Source organism: Pangasianodon hypophthalmus, chromosome 14 (assembly GCF_027358585.1).
Source record: "Pangasianodon hypophthalmus isolate fPanHyp1 chromosome 14, fPanHyp1.pri, whole genome shotgun sequence".
Taxonomy (NCBI): Eukaryota; Metazoa; Chordata; class Actinopteri; order Siluriformes; family Pangasiidae; genus Pangasianodon; species Pangasianodon hypophthalmus.
Genome location: NC_069723.1, coordinates 24,380,179 through 24,399,606, shown reverse-complemented (window position 1 = coordinate 24,399,606; position 19,428 = coordinate 24,380,179). Strand labels below are relative to the sequence as shown.

The following is a 19,428-nucleotide window of genomic DNA, read 5'->3' as shown; positions in this document are numbered from 1 at the left end:
CGTGATGGAAAATAGTTGTGGATTGCTTAAAAGATGTTTACCTAACATGTTAATGTGGATTATTATTTTATAACGGGTTTTCTTACGTGTTAGCTAATAAAAAAAAACCCATTGACGATCACATGGTCAAGTCCTAACCAAGTGTTCACCTTTTCATCACCGAAGTGATTCAATTTTCAGAAGAAATTGAGCACATTTGGGTTCCCATTTCACTTGTGTTTTGTAAAACGCCTCATTTCAGAGCTCAGGTTTGTTCCTGAATGGCCACTGGACGTGGTCAGTTCTTGCTGAGTCTGAGGCAGGGGTTAGAGAGGACTCAGCCAGGTAGACATGGAGGAAACTCAGGAGGAGGCAGAAAGAGCAACCCTGCACGTGATGGCCGCAGCAGGAGGTAGCCATCTCTAGCTGCATGCTCCAAAATGGCCTCACCTGGCCTCACCTGGCCTGCTAAATCAGGCCTTCAGTCTTAGAATAAAGCTGCCATCTTACATCAGCATCTTAAACCCTAAGTTGCTTTAGGGTTTATCCCTTCACTCTTCTAGTAGAACCCCAGATTTGCAAACCATCAAAAGAACCCTTGAGGATTTTTTTCTAAGAGTGTAGAAAGTTATGATCCTGTCACACACCACATGATGTGCCACAAGGTTTCATTTATAAATTGTAGATATGGCATATAAAATATAGACTCGCTCAGGGGATCTAGATTATACTTTTTTTTTCTTTTAAGAACATGTGCTTTTGGGAAAGTCAAGAGAGAAAGACAAATACTGTGTGGTTAAGGGGCATTTTGCTCTGGCAGGGTATTTGTGGTTGTGGGACGTTTAAGTTTGGGGATATTTGTGATTATGGGACATTTGGCGTTGGGGCAGGGTATTTGTGGTTGTGGGACATTTATCTTGGGGTGGTATTTGTGGTTGTGGGGCATTTGGCTTTGGGGCAGGGTATTTGTGGGACATTTACATTTGGGGGGGTATTTGTGGTTGTGGGACATTTATCTTGGGGTGGTATTTGTGGTTGTGGGGCATTTGGCTTTGGGGCAGGGTATTTGTGGGACATTTACGTTTGGGGGGGTATTTGTGGTTGTGGGACATTTAAGTTTGGGGGGGTATTTGTGGTTGTGGGGCATTTGGCTTTGGGGGGTATATGTGGTTGTGGGACATTTAACTTTTTTTGGGGGGGGGTATTTGTGGTTGTGGGACATTTGGCTTTGGGGGGTATTTGTGGTTGTGGGACATTTTCTGTAACATTTGCTAGTTTTCCTCTGTTTTAACAGATGTAGGGATGAGAGCTGCAAACCCCCTGCACCACCCCCACAAGCAGTATGTTGTCCCACCCAGTCCTGGTCCTTCCCTGCCTCCTTCTGCAGGGAAAATTACTTTAAAAGGTAAATGTCTCTGAGATGTCAGGCCTGAATGATTTCTTTACTCGTTACAGATCAGTGGACTCTAACATATCGCTTCTCACCAGATTGCCACCTGAGATCATCCTGAAGATTTTCTCCTATTTGGACGCGGCGTCTCTCTTCTGCGTTGGCTTTGTTAACCGTCAGTTTCGCGAACTGGCTAATGACAAGTAGGTGATGTTTTTTCAAGGGCAGCACTAAATTTGCGTTTCTTTAGTGAAATGTTATGCTTGTGTGGAGATAAATTTGATGGAGGGTGCAAAGAAAGAGTGAAGTTTTAAACCGTGTGCTGTGTGTCCTGCAGCGTGATATGGTACGAGTTATACTCCTGTGAGATGGGCAGGAGGAAGTGGAGGCCGAGGCTGTGCGAGACGCCGGACTCTGCGAGCGCTGATGTGCAGGACGTACCGGCGGCGGTGTGGAAGAAGCTGCTGTTCAGTGAAATGGGCTGCCATAAGGACGCGGTGTGGAAGAAGGAGCTGAGACACGTGAACCTGAACACGGGCATGCCGGAGCAAACGGAGCAGGTCCTCAGGTCAGACATGTTCCTCGTCCTCTCACTGCACTGTAGAGTTTTATTCAGGCTTATAATGGAACGTTATGGATAACTTGTTAAGCAAAAAAGAGGCTAAGAGTGACAAATGGTGGCTTCAACCCAAAGGTTATGTTCATATTTATGCATGAAAGGTAATGCATACTAACAGCTTAAGCTGTTTAAGTTATTATGCAAAGTCTCAGAGACGGGGTTTTATACTAACGTCTAGACCACCACCTTTAAAAAAAAACCACTCGCCTTTAAACCTGAAAAAAAAAATCAGGGATAGAAAATATGGACTGAAGAAAGAAATAACTTTTTTTTCTTTGCTGTAAAGTGTGATACATACGTAGAAGAAAGAGACAATTTAAAATGAAAACAAAAAAGACGAATGCAACGATATATGAAAGAGATGGCGAGGGTTGATGCAAATCTAATAAGAGTGTAGTATATTGCCAATGTTTCGCTGCATGAATAGTCCTAGTTGTAATTAACACATTAATCAGCGCTAATTTAACAAAATGGCTTCCACTCTTATTATTCAGCAGCACATAAAATAGCACTTGATCCAGCACATCCTGTTATTATACATTTTAGATTTTTTTTATATTGTGCTCTGACAGTTACTCGTGAAAACAACTTAATGAAACCACAGGATGCATTGAGGTCATGAAATAGTCACGTATACGTAGAGTGTAGGTAATTTATTACGCTTTTAATTCACTGTTTTCAATTATCAGATGAATAAAATAATGCCAAAGTTTGTGTTAATTTGATGTGTTCTCCTGTAAGGAAAACGTGTTCAAGGTTTGAAGGATAAGCTGACCAAGCACTCATCTGTTATGCTTACAGAGATACGTTAAATTAATGAATGATTTTATCCATGAAAAAATCACTCCTTACAATAAGCGATGTCTCTGATTAAGACGCGTCTCCTCTGATGTCCATCATGCAAAAAAAATAAAAAATTGTGGACTTTTAAGGGACAATATTATTAATGAATCATATGTATGTGTGTATTTTATATTGGCCATGAATGGCATTCTGTAGTGTGTTTAAGTGAATTTACAGCTATAGATACACCAAACTGCCAGACAGTGGCGCTGGACTTAATTCTGCTCCTCCCTCGAGCCGATATGTTTACATTCATCAGTACAGTGACATGGTTTCTCTAACTGTTATTCCTGTATTTAAATGAGGTATTTATATAATTCTCTTACTTTCGTAGCTGTCTGCGTACAAAGAAACATACAGCTTGCTCCAGCTCGCTAGAAGGGATTTGTATGTTGCAAATGTTTTTACACACCTAATGAACATCAGGGACCTTCATCTTCAGGAGCTCTTGCAGATGCAGACTGTAAAATACTGCCACTGAGAGTGCAGTGAAAGATCTAGAAACACACGTGTGTTTGTGCAAAGAGCCTATAGTGTTTAAGTCTGAGGTCTGAATACTGATGTGTGTAATTTCTGCACTAAATCTTCAGTATGTGTGTAACTCAATTCTGAATGCTGTCTTTTAAGATTTCATTGTTAAAAGCCTTTGAAATTTTAATATATAATGAAATTTAAATGGCATTGAATTCATAGCTTTGGAATTTGTTACTCTGAAAACCAGACATTTGTATCTATTTGTTTAGAATTAACCTGCATGAAATTCAAAGTAGTTTCAGAGATTCATATTTTAACATTCACATTTCAAAAAAAACAAACACATTTATTCAAACAGGTTTTTTTCAGTGTTCACAAATTCAGATTAAATATTCACTTTTAAAATAAAGCAAACTGTATTCAGGTTACTCGTTCAATCAAGTGCTCAGATTCGCCCAGACAAATTCATTTAGCAAATTCACTTCGACACTGAATATCTGGAAACTGAATTATTGGATCTATAACACTAAGAACATTCAGTCTGAAAGAGAAAGTATTGTGCAAGTGCAAGAGTGAAGTTTATTCATTATCTTGTTTAAAATAGTAGTTAGAATGTGAGTGTTATTTAAACGTGGTGTGTGCTGCAGGAGTCTGCGTGTTGTCTGGGAGATCACACTGACCCATAAGGGAGGGAAGCAGAGCGTGTTCGAGCAGTCTCAGGCCTTTTTCTCCGACTCGTCCGTCACCGTGTGCTGGAGCGGCGGCGTGTGGCCGCAAATTCACCACGTCTTTAGCGTGCAGCTCCACGGAGTCTTGGGTTCCCCCACAACCACGCCAGCCAAGTGAGCAAGCTCCTTTAGTCATGATTAGTATAAATCTGCTACAGGATGCTCTTCCCTAATCAGAAATGTACAGAGTTAAATGTCATCATGGCTTTTTGAAAAGATGAAACTGTAAGCAGATAAGTTTAAAGAAAGTGAAATGTGTTTGTCTGGGCCAGGCCGCAGTGGCGCTCTCTGATCAGTAAAACGGTGCTGAGCAGGAATGAGAAGTGGAGGTATATCGGGACGGACAGGCTGGTGAAACTGATGCAGTTTGATGAAGTGTTCACTGTGGGAGTATGGAGAGTGCGGCCATGTTTAAAATCTACAATAAGAAGTATAACTTCATGCTCAGCTTTTTAACGGGTCTTTTGTGTATTTATTTGTGTATTTGCCTTTATGCTTGGCTGCAGGGCACGTGGATAATCGCCTTCATCATGGCCACCTTACATTTCCACAGACTGGTGGAGAGAAGTGTTCTCGGATCTCTGTTCTGGTACGCTGCTGTTTGTCTTACCTTATTATTATTATTTTATTTTTATAAATCAGTGTTTGTATTTCTTCTTTTAAGGCAGGTACACCTCTTTCATTAGACCTGGGACTTACAGACACAGAGGCCACGCCTCCTTCACTATGACTGACTGACTGACACAGACGCCACGCCTCCTTCACTAGACCAGATACTAATAGACACAGAGGCCACGCCTCCTTCACTAGACCAGATACTAATAGACACAGAGGCCACGCCTCCTTCACTAGAAGTGGAAATGACATTCACAGATGCCACGCCTCCTTCACTAGACCAGGTACTAATAGACACAGAGGCCACGCCTCCTTCAATAGAAGTGTTACTAATAGACACAGAGGCCACGCCTCCTTCACTAGACCAGGTACTAATAGGCACAGAGGCCACGCCTCCTTCAATAGAAGTGTTACTAATAGACACAGAGGCCACGCCTCCTTCAATAGAAGTGTTACTAATAGACACAGAGGCCACGCCTCCTTCACTAGACCAGGTACTAATAGACACAGAGGCCACGCCTCCTTCAATAGAAGTGTTACTAATAGACACAGAGGCCACGCCTCCTTCACTAGACCAGGTACTAATAGGCACAGAGGCCATGCCTCCTTCAATAGAAGTGTTACTAATAGACACAGAGGCCACGCCTCCTTCACTATGACTGACACAGATGCCATGCCTCCTTCACTAGACCTGGTACTAATAGACACAGAGGCCACGCCTCCTTCACTAGACCAGGTACTAATAGGCACAGAGGCCACGCCTCCTTCACTAGACCTGGTACTATATGACACAGAGGCCACGCCTCCTTCACTATGACTGAGTGACATAGAGGCCACGCCTCCTTCATTTTGACTGATAGACACAGAGGCCCCACCTCTTTCGCTATGACTGACAGACACAGACGCCGTGCTTTTTTCATGCGTACGACTGATATTTTTCCTGCTTTATCCTCCCCACCCCAAACACACACACACACACACACACACACACACACACACCAGCCCCTACAGGCCAGAAGAGCTCAGCCCCCTGCACACAGACGTCCCCCCGGGCTTCAGTGTTCATGGTTACACGGTGCTCGTGCTGCTTCACAACTCAGTGAGACGCATCATGCACTGCAGTTACTCACCGGTGCTCTGCACCAGAGGTAACGTCTCGACACACTGCTCATGCTAATAATAGGCTAATAACAGTTAGCCGAGGCTAGGGGTGTGAGCCATCTCGTCAAAATGCGTTAGCATATCCAATTCCAACACACACACACACACACACACACGGGAAGTGTATTTATTTCAGAGATTGCAATAATTTGTGCAATTATAATAATTATGAGATTTGGCTCAGAGATCCAACAGGTTGTTTATCTCTTCGTTTCCGTGGCAACGCAGACAAAGCACATACATTAACTGACACGATAGCTAGAACATAGCTAAAAAAAAGTTTGAGCAAAACTGTGTACAGCACACTTATGAGGTTAGGAGTAGAGAGTAATAAGGAATTGTGCGATCGATTTGTGCATAATTCAGTTAATTCTGAGTTTACAGTTAAGTGCAAAAGTTTACACACCCCAGTTCACAATAAACATGGCAAAGAAATATAACTGATAACAGGACATCTTACTGGGCTCAGATGGATATTAATGATGAAAAAACTAAATGATTTAAGCTCTCTTTTTATTTAAACTTTTGAAACTGTTGATTTTGAATTGTCTTGTTGCAGATCACACCCACATTTCATTTTTAATGTCTTAAAATGTTTTGTTGCTAAATTGGAAAATAAAGTTTTTTTTTTCTTTTTCTATTTTTCATTCAGACTTTTGCCCTCAGCTGTACATTTCTAACTGCCTTCCAGTGTGGAGGCTTCTGCAATCTTTTTTTTGTCTTTTTTTAAAAAAAATATTTTGGTGTCTACAATTTCGCTGAATTCATGAACGCTCTTTGAAAGTTGTAAATATTTTATTCTGGTAAGTCTCATGTAAATGAAGACAAGATTAGCCAAACTGTCTGTGTAAGACGTTTTGTTGCAGAAACAAGTTTTAAAGTAAAAAAAAAAAAAAACTTATATAAAAAAATTATTGTGATTTTACTTTCCTAACTACAAAAAAAACCCAGCCCCCTTTTTGCAGATACACCGAGCTGCAGTAGAGCGAAGAAGTTTCTCCACTCGTTTATCAGGTTTCTTTAGAGCTGAAGGTTCAGTCGTCTTCACTCGCTGCTACTACACCTTCACTGACCTGAACACCTTCACAGACGTAAAAATCAGAATGTTCACTTTAACATCAGCTTTATTTTGTCCTCATCAGATGAGCTCCATAGTGAATTTGTGCAGCTCCGACCTGTTAACACCAGCATGTCTCAGAAACACACTCCGATCTCGGCTAAGATCAGTTTCCCCTGGAGGGCCGGCGAGCTGCAGGGAGACATCAAGGTAACACTAATCAAACACTAATATTTACTGTACTGTGCAAAAGTCTTGGCACATTATTTTTTTTAGTACAAACTTTGTTATAGATGTTTATTTTCTGACTTCTACATTATTGATTCAGGACAAAAACATTTCAGATTCCAAACATTAGTTTTCCAGCACAAAATGAAATGTTACAGAAAAATGTTTGTATGTCAGTAAAGAAAGCAGCAGATTCCATAAGAGACACTTTTCAGATAAAAACGTAATGAAGGCTGCTGGGTTTCGCTGCAGAAATAAGAAGCGAGTCGACAGTCAAAGTCTCCAGAAGAACTGTGGCTGCTTCTGCAAGATGCTCAGTAACACTTCCAGCTCATTTCCTTATAAAACTGCACACACTGCACCTCAGATACTGCTTTATTTAAAAAGTGAAGGATCGTCACATTAAATACTGACTTTGCTTCATTTATTACTGTTTACTGCTCTTTATAGGATTTTTTTAATGTAGAAACATTTAATTTCATTATTTTCGAAGGCGTCTTTGCTCTACAGCATTTCTTTTCCACAGCACTGTATTTTAGCCGTCTTGTACAGAATGACATCCAGTTTATTCAAAATAACACACTGCTCACTTATAAAACACTTATAAAACAAAAAAACACTCTGTGTGATGATCTGTTTACGTGGACCATTTGCTGTACATGTCTCTGTGAATGAGCTGTTGCTATAGAAACGATAACGTATCAGAACAAACGCATTAATATAAACCTGTGATTTTCAGCTGCACTACTGTCAGAGCTGCTGTTAGAGAGAATTAATCAACACCTTCTGACCAATCAGAATCCAGAATTCAGCAGCGCTGTGGTGTAAAGTGTATTTCTGTTTGCAGTCATCAGGAAAGGATGAGCTTTACAAAGAGCTGCGTGTAGCAACATTTCTGCCTAAGAGGTCTCCAGAAGTAACTTACTGCAGCTTTAATGTATTTTAGGTGCTGTTTGGTCATATTTAAAGATTTTAAAGTTGTTGTCTGGACAGTATGTTATATGAAAAGCATTTTAGTGTGTGGAATGAAGCTGTGTTTGAAATGCATTTCATATCTGAAACAGATTAACGCCTGTGTGTTTTTTTGCTTTCCTCACCGGGTTGCGTGAATAAACGTCAGATTATCTTTAACACCTCACGTTGTTTTGTGAGCAGAACTGCTGCGTGATGACGGTGTCGGTGCTGGACGAGGCTCAGAGGCCGGTGTGGTGCATCAGCTCGTCCGCCGCTCTCATCCTCAACCACTCCCACGTGTGTGAAAGCTACGACGGCGAGCAGTTTGCGCTGAGGTACGACGACAGCGACGGCAGGCTGAGGATGACCCTGGTGTGGATGCAGGACCTGCAGCTGTACTTCCTGATCAGCCTCCACATCTGGATCCGCGTGGAGAAAGTAAACGCACGCTTCCACAAAGCCGTTCAGGACAAATTCTGACGCATCTCTCCTTTATACACAAACGTTCAGTCAGTGTTTTACATTTATTTGGAAGGTTTACAGTCGTGACCTGATGTAGGTAGATGTGTTAGAGGGTTTGGTTTATAGCTGGATTGAAGTCCTCTGTTTTTATTTGTTTGTTTGTTGCGTAGTTAAAATGCTTAAGTCTGATTTAGGATCAGTGTCACTCATATAAAGCTCCTTTTCAGCGTTTTTTCAGTCTCACAGCTGTTTAGAAGATTTTTCTTGTGTTACGAAGTGAATAAAGTGAGACTGTGAACACATGACTTGTTCTCTAGGTTATAAAATCAATCTTCTAAAGTACAATCTTTGGATTATAATGAAAATCCCAGGGATGCCACCATGGAGCACTGTGGGAGCATTTTACAGTACATCATCATTTTTTTTTTATATAAGAAATTTATTTAGGAATATTAAGCAAAGCAGGCGATTTTAACTCTCACAAATTTACCATGTCACCTTTAGAAAGTCGTTGCTTCTGAATACCAGAAAATTCTGGAGAACTTGGTTTAAACATAATTGTTTCAAAGCAAGTGTATCATACGCTTGATAAAATCTCCTGAAACCATGCTAGACTTCCTGTTTACACCTCTCATGTCAGTCATGCTATAGACACGCCTCCAGTGACCCTTCACTCCGCCCCATCTGCTCAGAGTCACGAACGTAGCGGAGTTTAGTCCTAAATCGCAGCACAGATACTTCTGTTGAGAAGGAAAAGACTAATGATCTAATGCAAAAAAGTGTAATGACTCTAAAAGAAATACAGATTTGGAGATTAAAGTGATGCCTAATTAGCTACACTGTTTAGCCAAGTCAGACAAATTTATTTAGTGCATCAGTATTTTGTGTGTTTGTAAATTATTAGAGCTGTTATAACAGTGAGAATAAGCCTGAATAAAAATGAAGGGTTTGTCTCCTCAGCCCAGGCGCAGGAAGTTTAAATGTCCGGTTACTTTGTGATGCGAGAAAAAACCCCACATTTGTAGGTAATCCTGCACGATGACATGCTGTGCATCCAAAAACCTCTGTTCTTCTTCACTCGCGTGTTGGGGCCAAAGGAAAATAATGAAAAAAAGCAAACCTGCTTGTACAAACGTGATCCATGGTTCTGAAGGAATTCTTCTATATGAACACAAACCTGAGATTCTAAGCCCCGCCCCCAAACAAGCCCAGGATCGGGCTGAGTGTGGACTCGAGTGCTTGGATTGGTCATTTTGGAGAAAAACGCTTGGCAGAAGAAAAATAAAAGAGAACTTTTTTTAGTTTACTGTACATTTTAAACATCATCTTAACATCTTAAGTCTTCTGTGGTGTCTTTGCCGTCTATACAGTGGTCCTGTAGTCGAGTGAGGAGTCCGGTGTTGCCATGTGTCTCTCTTTAGGCCTTGTGTTTTTTGCAGTGTTTCAGGGCGTCGGCCAGAGCTGCCAGAGCTTTATCAGCGTTAAACGTGCTGCAGTTGTAGCCCATCAGCCCCAGTCGCATCACCTAGAACACATACAGATGTCAGGGGCTGTTGGGTTTTAACATGTGACTGGTTGAGTCTTAACTCCAGAGAGTAGCTGTGTAAAGGCGTTGCTGCATTAAAAGGGGCGGAGCCTAAGTTACCTTCGATCAGCTTACCCCTAATTACGGTAAAATGGTATACATTGCTAGAGAATTTGACTAATTATACAGTAAAATAGTATATCTGACTTTAGCTACTTTGCTAGTTAGCTTTGCTAGCTAATTAACATCAGAAACAGGATGGCTACGTTAGCTATTAGCGATGATGTATACATCTCTCAGTACAGGCAGATGTTCTCCTCACCATGCCAATGGATGGCCCCAGGCCTCCCGTCATCTCCATCTGGTGGTGTTTCATCATGTACGCTAGAAGCTCCTTCCAGTTGTATCCTTCAGGGATGGCGATGGTGGTGACTGACGGCAGCCTCAAATCCTGAACAGAAACGAATCATGTGATCAATGTCTTGTTAAAGATTAAAATGATGATCAAATGAAGAACAAACTCCTCACCTTGTCCTTGATGAAGAGTTTAAGGCCGAGATCTTCTAAACCCTTCCACAGATACTCTGCTACCTCTCTGTGCTGTCTCCACGAGTTCTCCAGGCCCTGTAGGAAAGAGCAGAACATCCTCACTACTGCCTCACTGTGTATGTAACGTATAGACCACAGTGCTGCTGAATTCTCGATTCTGATTGGTCAGGAGGATAAATGAAGGATACATTAGAAGCACCCAGTGATTCAATACGACACAATTTAAAGCTATTTTAATGTAATTGAATTTCTTGCAAACAGCAACATCTGGAACATCAAAAATGGACAGAAGCCCCACCTCCTTCAGTTAAACTGAAAGAGAGGCCACACCTCCTAAACTGGCATAGACAGGTGTAGAAGCCACACCTCCTTCACTGAGATTGACACACACAGAGGCCACGCCTCCTTCACTGAAGCTAAGGCTGACACATGCAGAAGCCACGCCTCCTTCACTGAGACTGACACACACAGAGGCCACGCCTCCTTCACTGAAACTGACACACACAGAGGCCACGCCTCCTTCACTGAGGCTGACACACACAGAGGCCACGCCTCCTTCACTGAGGCTGACACACACAGAGGCCACACCTCCTTCACTGAAGCTGAGGCTGACACACACAGATGCCACGCCTCCTTCGCTGAAACTGACACACACAGAGGCCACGCCTCCTTCACTGAGACTGACACACACACAGAATCCACGCCTCTTTTACTGAAGCTGAGGCTGACACGCACAGAGACCACGACTCCTTTGCTGAAACTGACACACACAGAGGCCACGCCTCCTTCACTGAGACTGACACATACACAGAAGCCACGCCTCTTTTACTGAGACTGACACACACAGAGGCCACACCCCCTTCACTGAGACTGACACATACACAGAGGCCACGCCTCCTTCACTGAGACTGAAATGTACAAAGGCCACGCCTCTTTTACTGAGGCTGACACACAGAGGCCACACCTCCTTAACCGTCACTAAGGCATACAGGCCCCACCAACTTCATGATCACACTCAGACTGACTGTGTGTGTGTGTGTGTGTGTGTGGGTGTGTAGCGTGATGACATCACACTGACCTTCTCTGTGAGGATGGCGAGACTCTCTCTCAGGGTGAAGAATCCGGACACGGGGCCGGTGTGATGATACCTGCAGCACAGAGGAACACACGTCACACACCGTCTCTTCTGAAGTGTGACGCTAACGTTTCCAGCTCATCATGACCTTTTTACTGAACACACTCACATTCGGTCAGGTTTACCGTCGTTACCCCAGTAGTTGGACAGGTGAGTCATGTCCAGCAGGTAGGACACGGGCTTCGTCTTCCTGTTGAACATCTTCTGACTTCATGAGATAAAGGGAAGAAGAGCACACGTTTATGACCCACTTATACAGGCAGCTTCAGGCAGCTATAAAACTCCCAGTTCCTCACGCTTCTGTCCTACATGTTAGCTTCAAATTCTTCCATGTGCTTGTTTCTGATCTCATTAATGAATCATGTTTTAAACAGTGAGATTTAAAGCTGAAGTTGTTCCAGGCTCCTGCTTTGTTTTTCTGTGTCCTGGTTTAGATGCGTGTCAGAGACAAAGATGTTTGGATATTCTCAAATATGTAATATTTTCAAGAATTTGCCACTTTCAAAGTTTTCAAATATTTCCAGATAATTTTAAAAAAGAATAAGAGATAGGAAGTGCCCAGGGGTGTTAACTTCCTCTCTCGCGTCCAGGATCCTGCTTTGTTTTCCTGTTTCCTGGTTCACATGCGGATCAGAGATGGAGGTTTTTAAAGTGTGCATGTATTTTATTTTTATCCTTTAATTTTGCTTCAGCTTGCTTGTACAGCACTTTAAGCTACCACATGTTTAAAAAGTGCTCTATAAATAGGTTTATTATTTATTATAAAACATACAAACATACATTAGAGAGAATTGTGATACTTTATAAATATATAAATATAAATTGAAATATTCACTATATATTTAATACTACAGCGGGTCAAAGACAAAACATTTATAAAACAGCAAAAACCTGGTATTTTTAATTTAATTTATTTTGATTGTTTCCTTCTTATTTTTAAAGAATACTTTCTTCTTTTTCTTCTTCTTAATAATAATAATAATTAAATAATTAATTTTTTATACTACTACTACTAATAAATAAAATTTAATAAATAATAATCAAATAATTTATAATAATTTAATTAATAATTAAAAATCACAAAAAAAAAAAAACTATCAGATTGCAATACTCAGAGAAATTAGTCACAAACAACTTCTTTATGTTTCAGCGTGCACACACACACACACACACACACACACACACACTCACTCACTCACCATGCTCTGTCGTTGAATGAAATAGGTGCTGTGCCTGGAGGAGCGTTTAAAGCTTTCTGTGAGCCCGTGTACAGAATATCGATTTCTGCATCAAGAGAATGGAGACACACGAGATGTTACACACTGAGCAGCACTGCGTCCAAACTCTATACATAGAAATAGAAAGAGAAATTTAAACACAAGTTTCTGATTACTCTGTTTGTCCATGAGAAGAGGTGAAGCTCCCAGAGACGCCACTGAATCCACCAAGAACAAGCAGTTATACCTGTAATCACAAGCAGTTACTCTTATCACCCTGGAGTTGATTATTTTCCTATAACGGCACGCCCCAAAGTGTTTTATTCCTCTTACGCCACAGCAATTTACTAATAATTACAGTTTTTCATTTATTAAAGAAAAGCACGTTGTACATTTTATCTGTTCATAATTACATTTGTGGAGTGTGAAACAAGTGAGTTCCTGTTCTCGCTTATGTTACAGCAGCTATAAACAGTCGTTCCCTCACCAGACTCTCTTTCTGCTGTTATAAAAAACTAATCAACACACAAAACCATACAGTGGATAACCACACGCCATTCAAGCCAAAGCACAGAGAGGTGTAGGTTAGAAAAACTAGTTTTGACGTCTAAACAGATTTAAACCAGGCATGTCCTGACTGCGAGTGTGAGTGTGTAAGTCACAAACTGTCCCGCTAACCCCTCTGTCTTCACACACACACGTCCATACAGGGTTTAATCTTTAATGTGTGTTTGTGTTAAATGTGTTTCTCCGGGTTTACAGTTTAAATACTGAGCCACATTTCCACAGAAATATACGTTACGTGTAAGTTAGTTGTGTGTAAATGAAAGGCGTAAACGCTCAGGATTTTAGTGATGTCCACGCTGCTGAAATGTGACTTCATGTTAAATACACCACAATGCTGAACGTGGAACACACCTACTCCTCATTTCTAATCTCCGTTATCTTAAACCTGTACTGTTAGATAAACTGCTCTGACTCCAGTTGGACTGTGCCACTTGGTCTACAGTTTCTCCACATGAGCTGAGTGGACACTACACCACTCTCAGAATGTCAGAAGAGCTGAGCCGCTCACACTACACCACTTTAACCGCATGTGATCAGTTGTTTGGTGTTGTAGCAGTGGACACAAGCTGAAGTGGCCTGATCCCCAAATCCCACTGGAGTGAAAAAATGCAAGAGATGTCTATCATTGTCTATCATCATGACTTTATAATGTTTTTTTTCAGAAACAAAATGAGAAATAAGAGAAAATGTGAAGAAAAGATTGTTAAGGGAGAAGTAGGCAGTGAGAATTGTCTGTTCTGCAAAGAGAACTGGAGGTATAGTCAAAAGAAACATAGCTATGTTTATACTATATGTATGTTTGTTTTTTATTTATTTATTTATTTTTTGTTGTTCCTAACAACCATTTGCATATGACATGCTAAATAATTTCTTACATAAGAATTATTATTTAATCATTTAAACACAAATAGACAGAAGATTAACTGGATCCAGGGATCTGCTGCATGTGAGAGCAGATCAGTTTGATTTCTCTCTGACTCTCAGTGTTTTTTTCTCAGCGCTGTACTTTAAGTTATTAGCAGGGGGTTTCACGCTACACGATTCTTCACAAAGAAAATCCAACATGGTTGAAAATATCACCTCTGTGATCACATGGCTAAACCGATAATAGAATGGCTAAACCGATAGTACGCTACATTCTGCTGCTACATTATCAGGACGTCGCTCTTTCCATATCGGAAAGCTGGAGATGCAACGTGGGAGGAAAACAAACTTCTGAAACTACTGAGGGCCGGACCTGTGTGTCCTTGTAGCTAGTTATGGCCATGGTGATAGTATTGTGTGTGTGTGTGTGTGTGTGTGTGTGTCTCCTCACTTGCGGCAGATGTCTCCGATGCCGTCTACAGGGTGAGCGAGACCAGCCGAGGATTCTCCGTGTGCGAGGAAGAACAGAACGGGTTTGTGTTTGGAAATCTCCTGTGATATAATACACAATAAATAATATACAGTATATTACAGTATTACAGCATATTATATATTAATAGAGTATACAGATAAATCTGAGGAAATAGCTGAACTAGACCTTTAACTGTAAAAGGGAGTAATCTTTTTACCTTTTCGACTTCTTCATTTGTGAAATAACCACCAGGAGCTTTTACCAGAGTGTGAACTTTGGCACCTGTTTAAATCGAGGCATAAAATGATCATTATTTCATCACTATTTCTTCTAGTAATTTTATTTTATTATTCTGATTTAATGCAGTATCTACTAAAGCACTTTGTAACTATATATTTATTTAACTATGGTATTTAGTTGAATATTATATTAGTTCACACACACACACTACCAGTCAAATGTTTATAGAATGTTTTTTAAAAATAATTTTTCCAAATTTCTACAATTTTAGAATATTAATGAAAACATTAACACTGTGTATCACACAGTTGTTTGTGTTACAGAAGATGATAAAATTATTCATATGCACAATTATCATTTTTGAATTTACTCTTTGTTGTCCTATAAAGGTGTTTACAGACACAAAAGTTCTATAAATTACTAAATTGTCCTTGTGTTTTTTTTAAAAAAAAAACCCTACAAATGAAAACTACAGTCATTTGTGCAGGATATTTTAGGAATACTTTAAGAAAACATTTATTTTTAATTCCTGTATTGAAACCTCTTCTCTTTAACCTATACAATTCACAATTTATAAATATTATAGGTATACCATATTGATAAATTTATATCTATTCTGTAGATATCTATAGATTCAGTTGTGAATCTATACATTTCATAATCACAATCTACATCCACATGTAAGTTTTATATCTACAGTAGCAGGGACAGGTGATATGATATTATATGATATTATTATTTTATTAACGTTGTATCACAGTATGCTTTTCTGAAACATTGCAGCTCAGTTCTTTTATACACACTCTGAAATAAAGCTACTAAACTGTACATTTCCATGTTGCTGGTGTGTACCTTTAGTGTGTATCTTTTACCTGGGAAGGTGTGTGTGGTGTAGAGGTTCTCAAGGTCCAGATATGTACCATGTATGAATTTTTAAAGGTATAAAGATCCACTACCACTGCAGTGACGAGGAAAAGCACAGTTTGCTGGTTTCATTTCAGAGAGTGTATTAGTGTCTGAATGCACTGTTACAGTAGCACATAGCTGACTGGATGTTAAACTGTATTCTTCTAAACAGTTTATATTTTTTGGTTTTGTTTTTTAATTATTTTTATTTTTTGCTGATACTTTGCTATCCATCCCTTAATATCGTGTATTATGATAATGTAAAATATGGTGATATGATATTTTTGCCCCCTGTACACGGTAGTAGCCTGATTTAAAGTGGTACCCATTCTGTGTGCGATTTCAGCCACGCGTTCTCCCCACACGCCGTTAATGGCCACCAGCACGCTCTCTCCCGGTTCCACGATGTTAAACACTGCGCACTCCATGGCCGTGTGACCCGAGCCGCTCATCGCCAGCGTCATGAGGTTGCTGGTCTGAAAGGCGTAGCGGATCCCCTCCTTGATGTCATTCATAATCTACAACAACAACAACAAAGCAGAGAATGAAATTAGTGTGGGTTAAAAAAAAAACATTTTCAACCCAGACTCTTAGGTCAAGAAACAAACAAATAAATAAAATGGTGTATGAGGTCTCACCTCGTACATTTCCGGATGCAGGTGACCGATGATGGGTCTCCCTCCAGCGGCCAGCACGCGGGGCGACACGTTAGACGGTCCGGGTCCAAACAGGTAGCGGTAAGGCACCTCGAGCGGCCGCAGCATGCAGGCAGGAGGGGGCACATGCAGTGAGGATGAGCACGAGGATGAGGATGCACGCGTACACAGCACCGAGCAGCACTCCAGAGCCGCCACATGCTGCTGGGCCAAGAGGCGCACGCCCCTGCAGAGCGAGCTCATCGGTAACATGGTGATAACCTCCTGATACCACTGATCTGAGTTTACTGAGCTCGCTGAGATTACTGAGCTCACTGAGAATGGAGTGAAAAGCTGAAGAGCAAATATTTAAATCCAAACAGGGTCTTTGACCTCTCAGTCATGCGTCACTGCTCATGTCCTCCCCTCCAACCTCCAGCCCACAAACATGAGCGGGAGTGGACCAAATATTGAGAAATTATACTTAAGTGAAAGTACAGCTAGTGCTGAGTAACCACTTAAATCTTCAGCATAAACCTTTAACTGAGTCAAACGATCAAGTTTTCATCACTTAGCCTACTGTGTAGGCTACACTTACAATCATGCATGGGTTTTTATGTTAAAAAAAACACAGAGCCACAATATCTGACTATTGAATTATGAATTCACACATAACACAAAAATGCACCATCATTTTAATTACTAATTACATCATCTTAATTACTAAAATCCTGCTAGCTTGCTAGCGTTACACCGAAGAGTTGTCTCTGAATGTTGTAGCCATAACTAGCTAGCATGAATAGCTAGTTAAATTGCTAATATGGTAGGCAGAAAAAACTAGCCATATTTATTGCATGAATATATTGTGAAGCACTGTTTTGCTAAGGTATCTTTAATTTTTAAATAATAATTACAGGTCTATGTAGAAACGTTTAAAAATGACACACTGCAGCTTTAATCTTGTTGACATTATGAGAGCGATCACGGAGCGATCACAGAGCGAAAGCTCTTCCTCCAGAGCAAGCTAGTTCTGGAGGAAAGCAGTTCTGGAGGAAGGTTAGGCTAGATCTCCAGGTTTACTATAAAGAGGTACCTTTTCATCATTTGCACAGACTTTGGCTCGCATGTGAAATCGAGCCGAGTTTGCTAAGGCACAGAAGATTACGCACTCACATTGATTTCTCATGTCCCTTGACTTGTTTACTGATTTCAAAGAGGAGTTGACCCTGGAGGGAATGGATTGGCTGGTGTGGACATGTGCGCAAACACACACACAAACACTGCGCTTTCATTCATACACAGCATAAACACTGTACAACGCCGTCAATACGTCGCTCAGACACGTCAGTGTGTAGCTCAGGACAAACTGTTGCCTCAGTCATGATGTTTATTTCTTTTTTTTTCAGAAGCTCATATTAAAAACTGGATTGTACGGCTTCAGAAATATCCAGCGATTTAGCTCAAGTGATCTGCATAATTATATACAACCTTCAGTTTCCGTCGTGTTTGGTGTCGTTAATCTTTTGTTGTGTTCTTCGCTAGAACATGAACTTCAGCCTGGTCCACTCCGGCCCTGCGGTCAATAATTAGACGAGCCGGTAAATAAGTCGGGGCCTGTTGTTTGTCTGTGTGTGGCCTTTGCACCATGGTGGGGCTCAACTCCCACTTTTACACTTTTTTGAGGAAGTCATCTTGATTTCAGGCGTTCCTCTAGTCAACAACAGGCTTGATTAAGTTAAATCTGATTAACCAATCACAAAACTCGATTACATCACATCACCACTACAGCCCTTCCTTTCAATTCTTTGGCTCAGTGTACGTGACTACAGCGTATGTAAACTACTGCTTAGCATGACATTCTGTTTTAAAGTTCCCCTAAACACATAACTCTAAACTATTAAATATAAACCTATATAAAACAACTATTGTTTATATGTTTGAAGTCAGGAATAAAACACAAAACTGGCATGCTGCTTTAGGAAAATAATCCACGACACGATGGTGTGATACGGCCCTTTTGAGAAATCTGATTATTTTCCTATAGCATCATGCCAATTTTGTGTTTTATTCCTCTTACACCACAGCAATTTGGCACAGTTTACAATTTTTAATTTGTTAAAGAATAACATTGTACATTTTATTCATTTATTGTGAGTAAATGTTGTGGAGTATCCGCAAAACAAAATAGTTCCTGTTGTCACTTACGTTATAGCAGCTATAAACAGTCGTTCCCTCACCAGCCTCTCTTTTTTCTCTCGTTTGAAATTACTAAGACAAAAAAAAACGCAGCTCGTCAAGTTACAGAGAAACCGCAAAAACTCGCATAAACTCCTCTGTCCTGAAGAAGTCAGAAGACTTAAAGTTACAGCTTTACCTCTGACTGTTACAAAGCGCTGACACTGGAGACTCCTTCCGTAAAAGTTAAATAAACACATTTCTCCTTACAGGAAATTTCACCATATCAATGAATACACACGTTTTTAATCAGTTTTTTATTAGCGGAGCGTCCGCTGCACACGGCATGAATGAGCTGTTACTATAGAAACGGTAACGTATTAGAACGAGCGCATTAATATAACCCTGTGATTTGAATTACACTCAGAACTACTCTCATTTATTCTGTTGTCTTCTTTCTTCATGTAACACATTTTGATATGCAAATTAGTCTATGACATCATCTGGAGACTCCTAGTAACTTTTGACCATGCATTCGCTACTTTCTCCTGAAAAGAGTTGGCAGCGCTGAACGTCTGGACGTAACTTCGGCTCCAGCTGGAGGTTTTGGACAGTGGGTTCCTCGAGGGTTCT

General features: G+C 40.6%; 2 protein-coding genes across 2 annotated transcripts; one reads left to right on the top strand and one right to left on the bottom strand.

Annotated features, from left to right (window-relative positions):
- Window positions 1–140: 140 nt before the first annotated feature.
- zgc:161973 (uncharacterized protein LOC556635 homolog) lies at window positions 141–8,812 on the top strand. The gene is made up of 10 exons (XM_026934686.3): window positions 141–391; window positions 1,274–1,384; window positions 1,468–1,572; window positions 1,707–1,937; window positions 3,953–4,147; window positions 4,306–4,432; window positions 4,540–4,622; window positions 5,651–5,796; window positions 6,952–7,076; window positions 8,250–8,812. Exons 1-10 carry the CDS (start codon window positions 261–263, stop codon window positions 8,526–8,528), a joined length of 1,533 nt encoding a protein of 510 aa, XP_026790487.3. The 5' UTR covers window positions 141–260; the 3' UTR covers window positions 8,529–8,812.
- Window positions 7,478–16,973, bottom strand: agxtb (alanine--glyoxylate and serine--pyruvate aminotransferase b). Its single transcript, XM_026935028.3, has 11 exons — window positions 16,624–16,973; window positions 16,311–16,503; window positions 15,057–15,121; window positions 14,819–14,919; window positions 13,113–13,183; window positions 12,919–13,003; window positions 11,829–11,927; window positions 11,663–11,732; window positions 10,564–10,659; window positions 10,358–10,486; window positions 7,478–10,035 (listed from the first exon to the last, which is right to left on the bottom strand). Exons 1-11 carry the CDS (start codon window positions 16,891–16,893, stop codon window positions 9,928–9,930), a joined length of 1,287 nt encoding a protein of 428 aa, XP_026790829.3. The 5' UTR covers window positions 16,894–16,973; the 3' UTR covers window positions 7,478–9,927.
- Window positions 16,974–19,428: the final 2,455 nt, after the last annotated feature.

Coding starts and splice junctions, on each gene's coding strand:
- agxtb (XM_026935028.3), bottom strand. CDS start 16,893: ATGTTACCGATGAGCTCGCTCTGCAGGGGCGTGCGCCTCTTGGCCCAG. Junction 10,660..11,662: donor TCGCCATCCTCACAGAGAAG/GTCAGTGTGATG, acceptor TCTTTCCTACAG/GGCCTGGAGAACTCGTGGAG. Junction 10,487..10,563: donor AACTCTTCATCAAGGACAAG/GTGAGGAGTTTG, acceptor GTTTCTGTTCAG/GATTTGAGGCTGCCGTCAGT.
- zgc:161973 (XM_026934686.3), top strand. CDS start 261: ATGGCCACTGGACGTGGTCAGTTCTTGCTGAGTCTGAGGCAGGGGTTA. Junction 4,623..5,650: donor GTTCTCGGATCTCTGTTCTG/GTACGCTGCTGT, acceptor CACACACACCAG/CCCCTACAGGCCAGAAGAGC. Junction 7,077..8,249: donor AGCTGCAGGGAGACATCAAG/GTAACACTAATC, acceptor TTTTGTGAGCAG/AACTGCTGCGTGATGACGGT.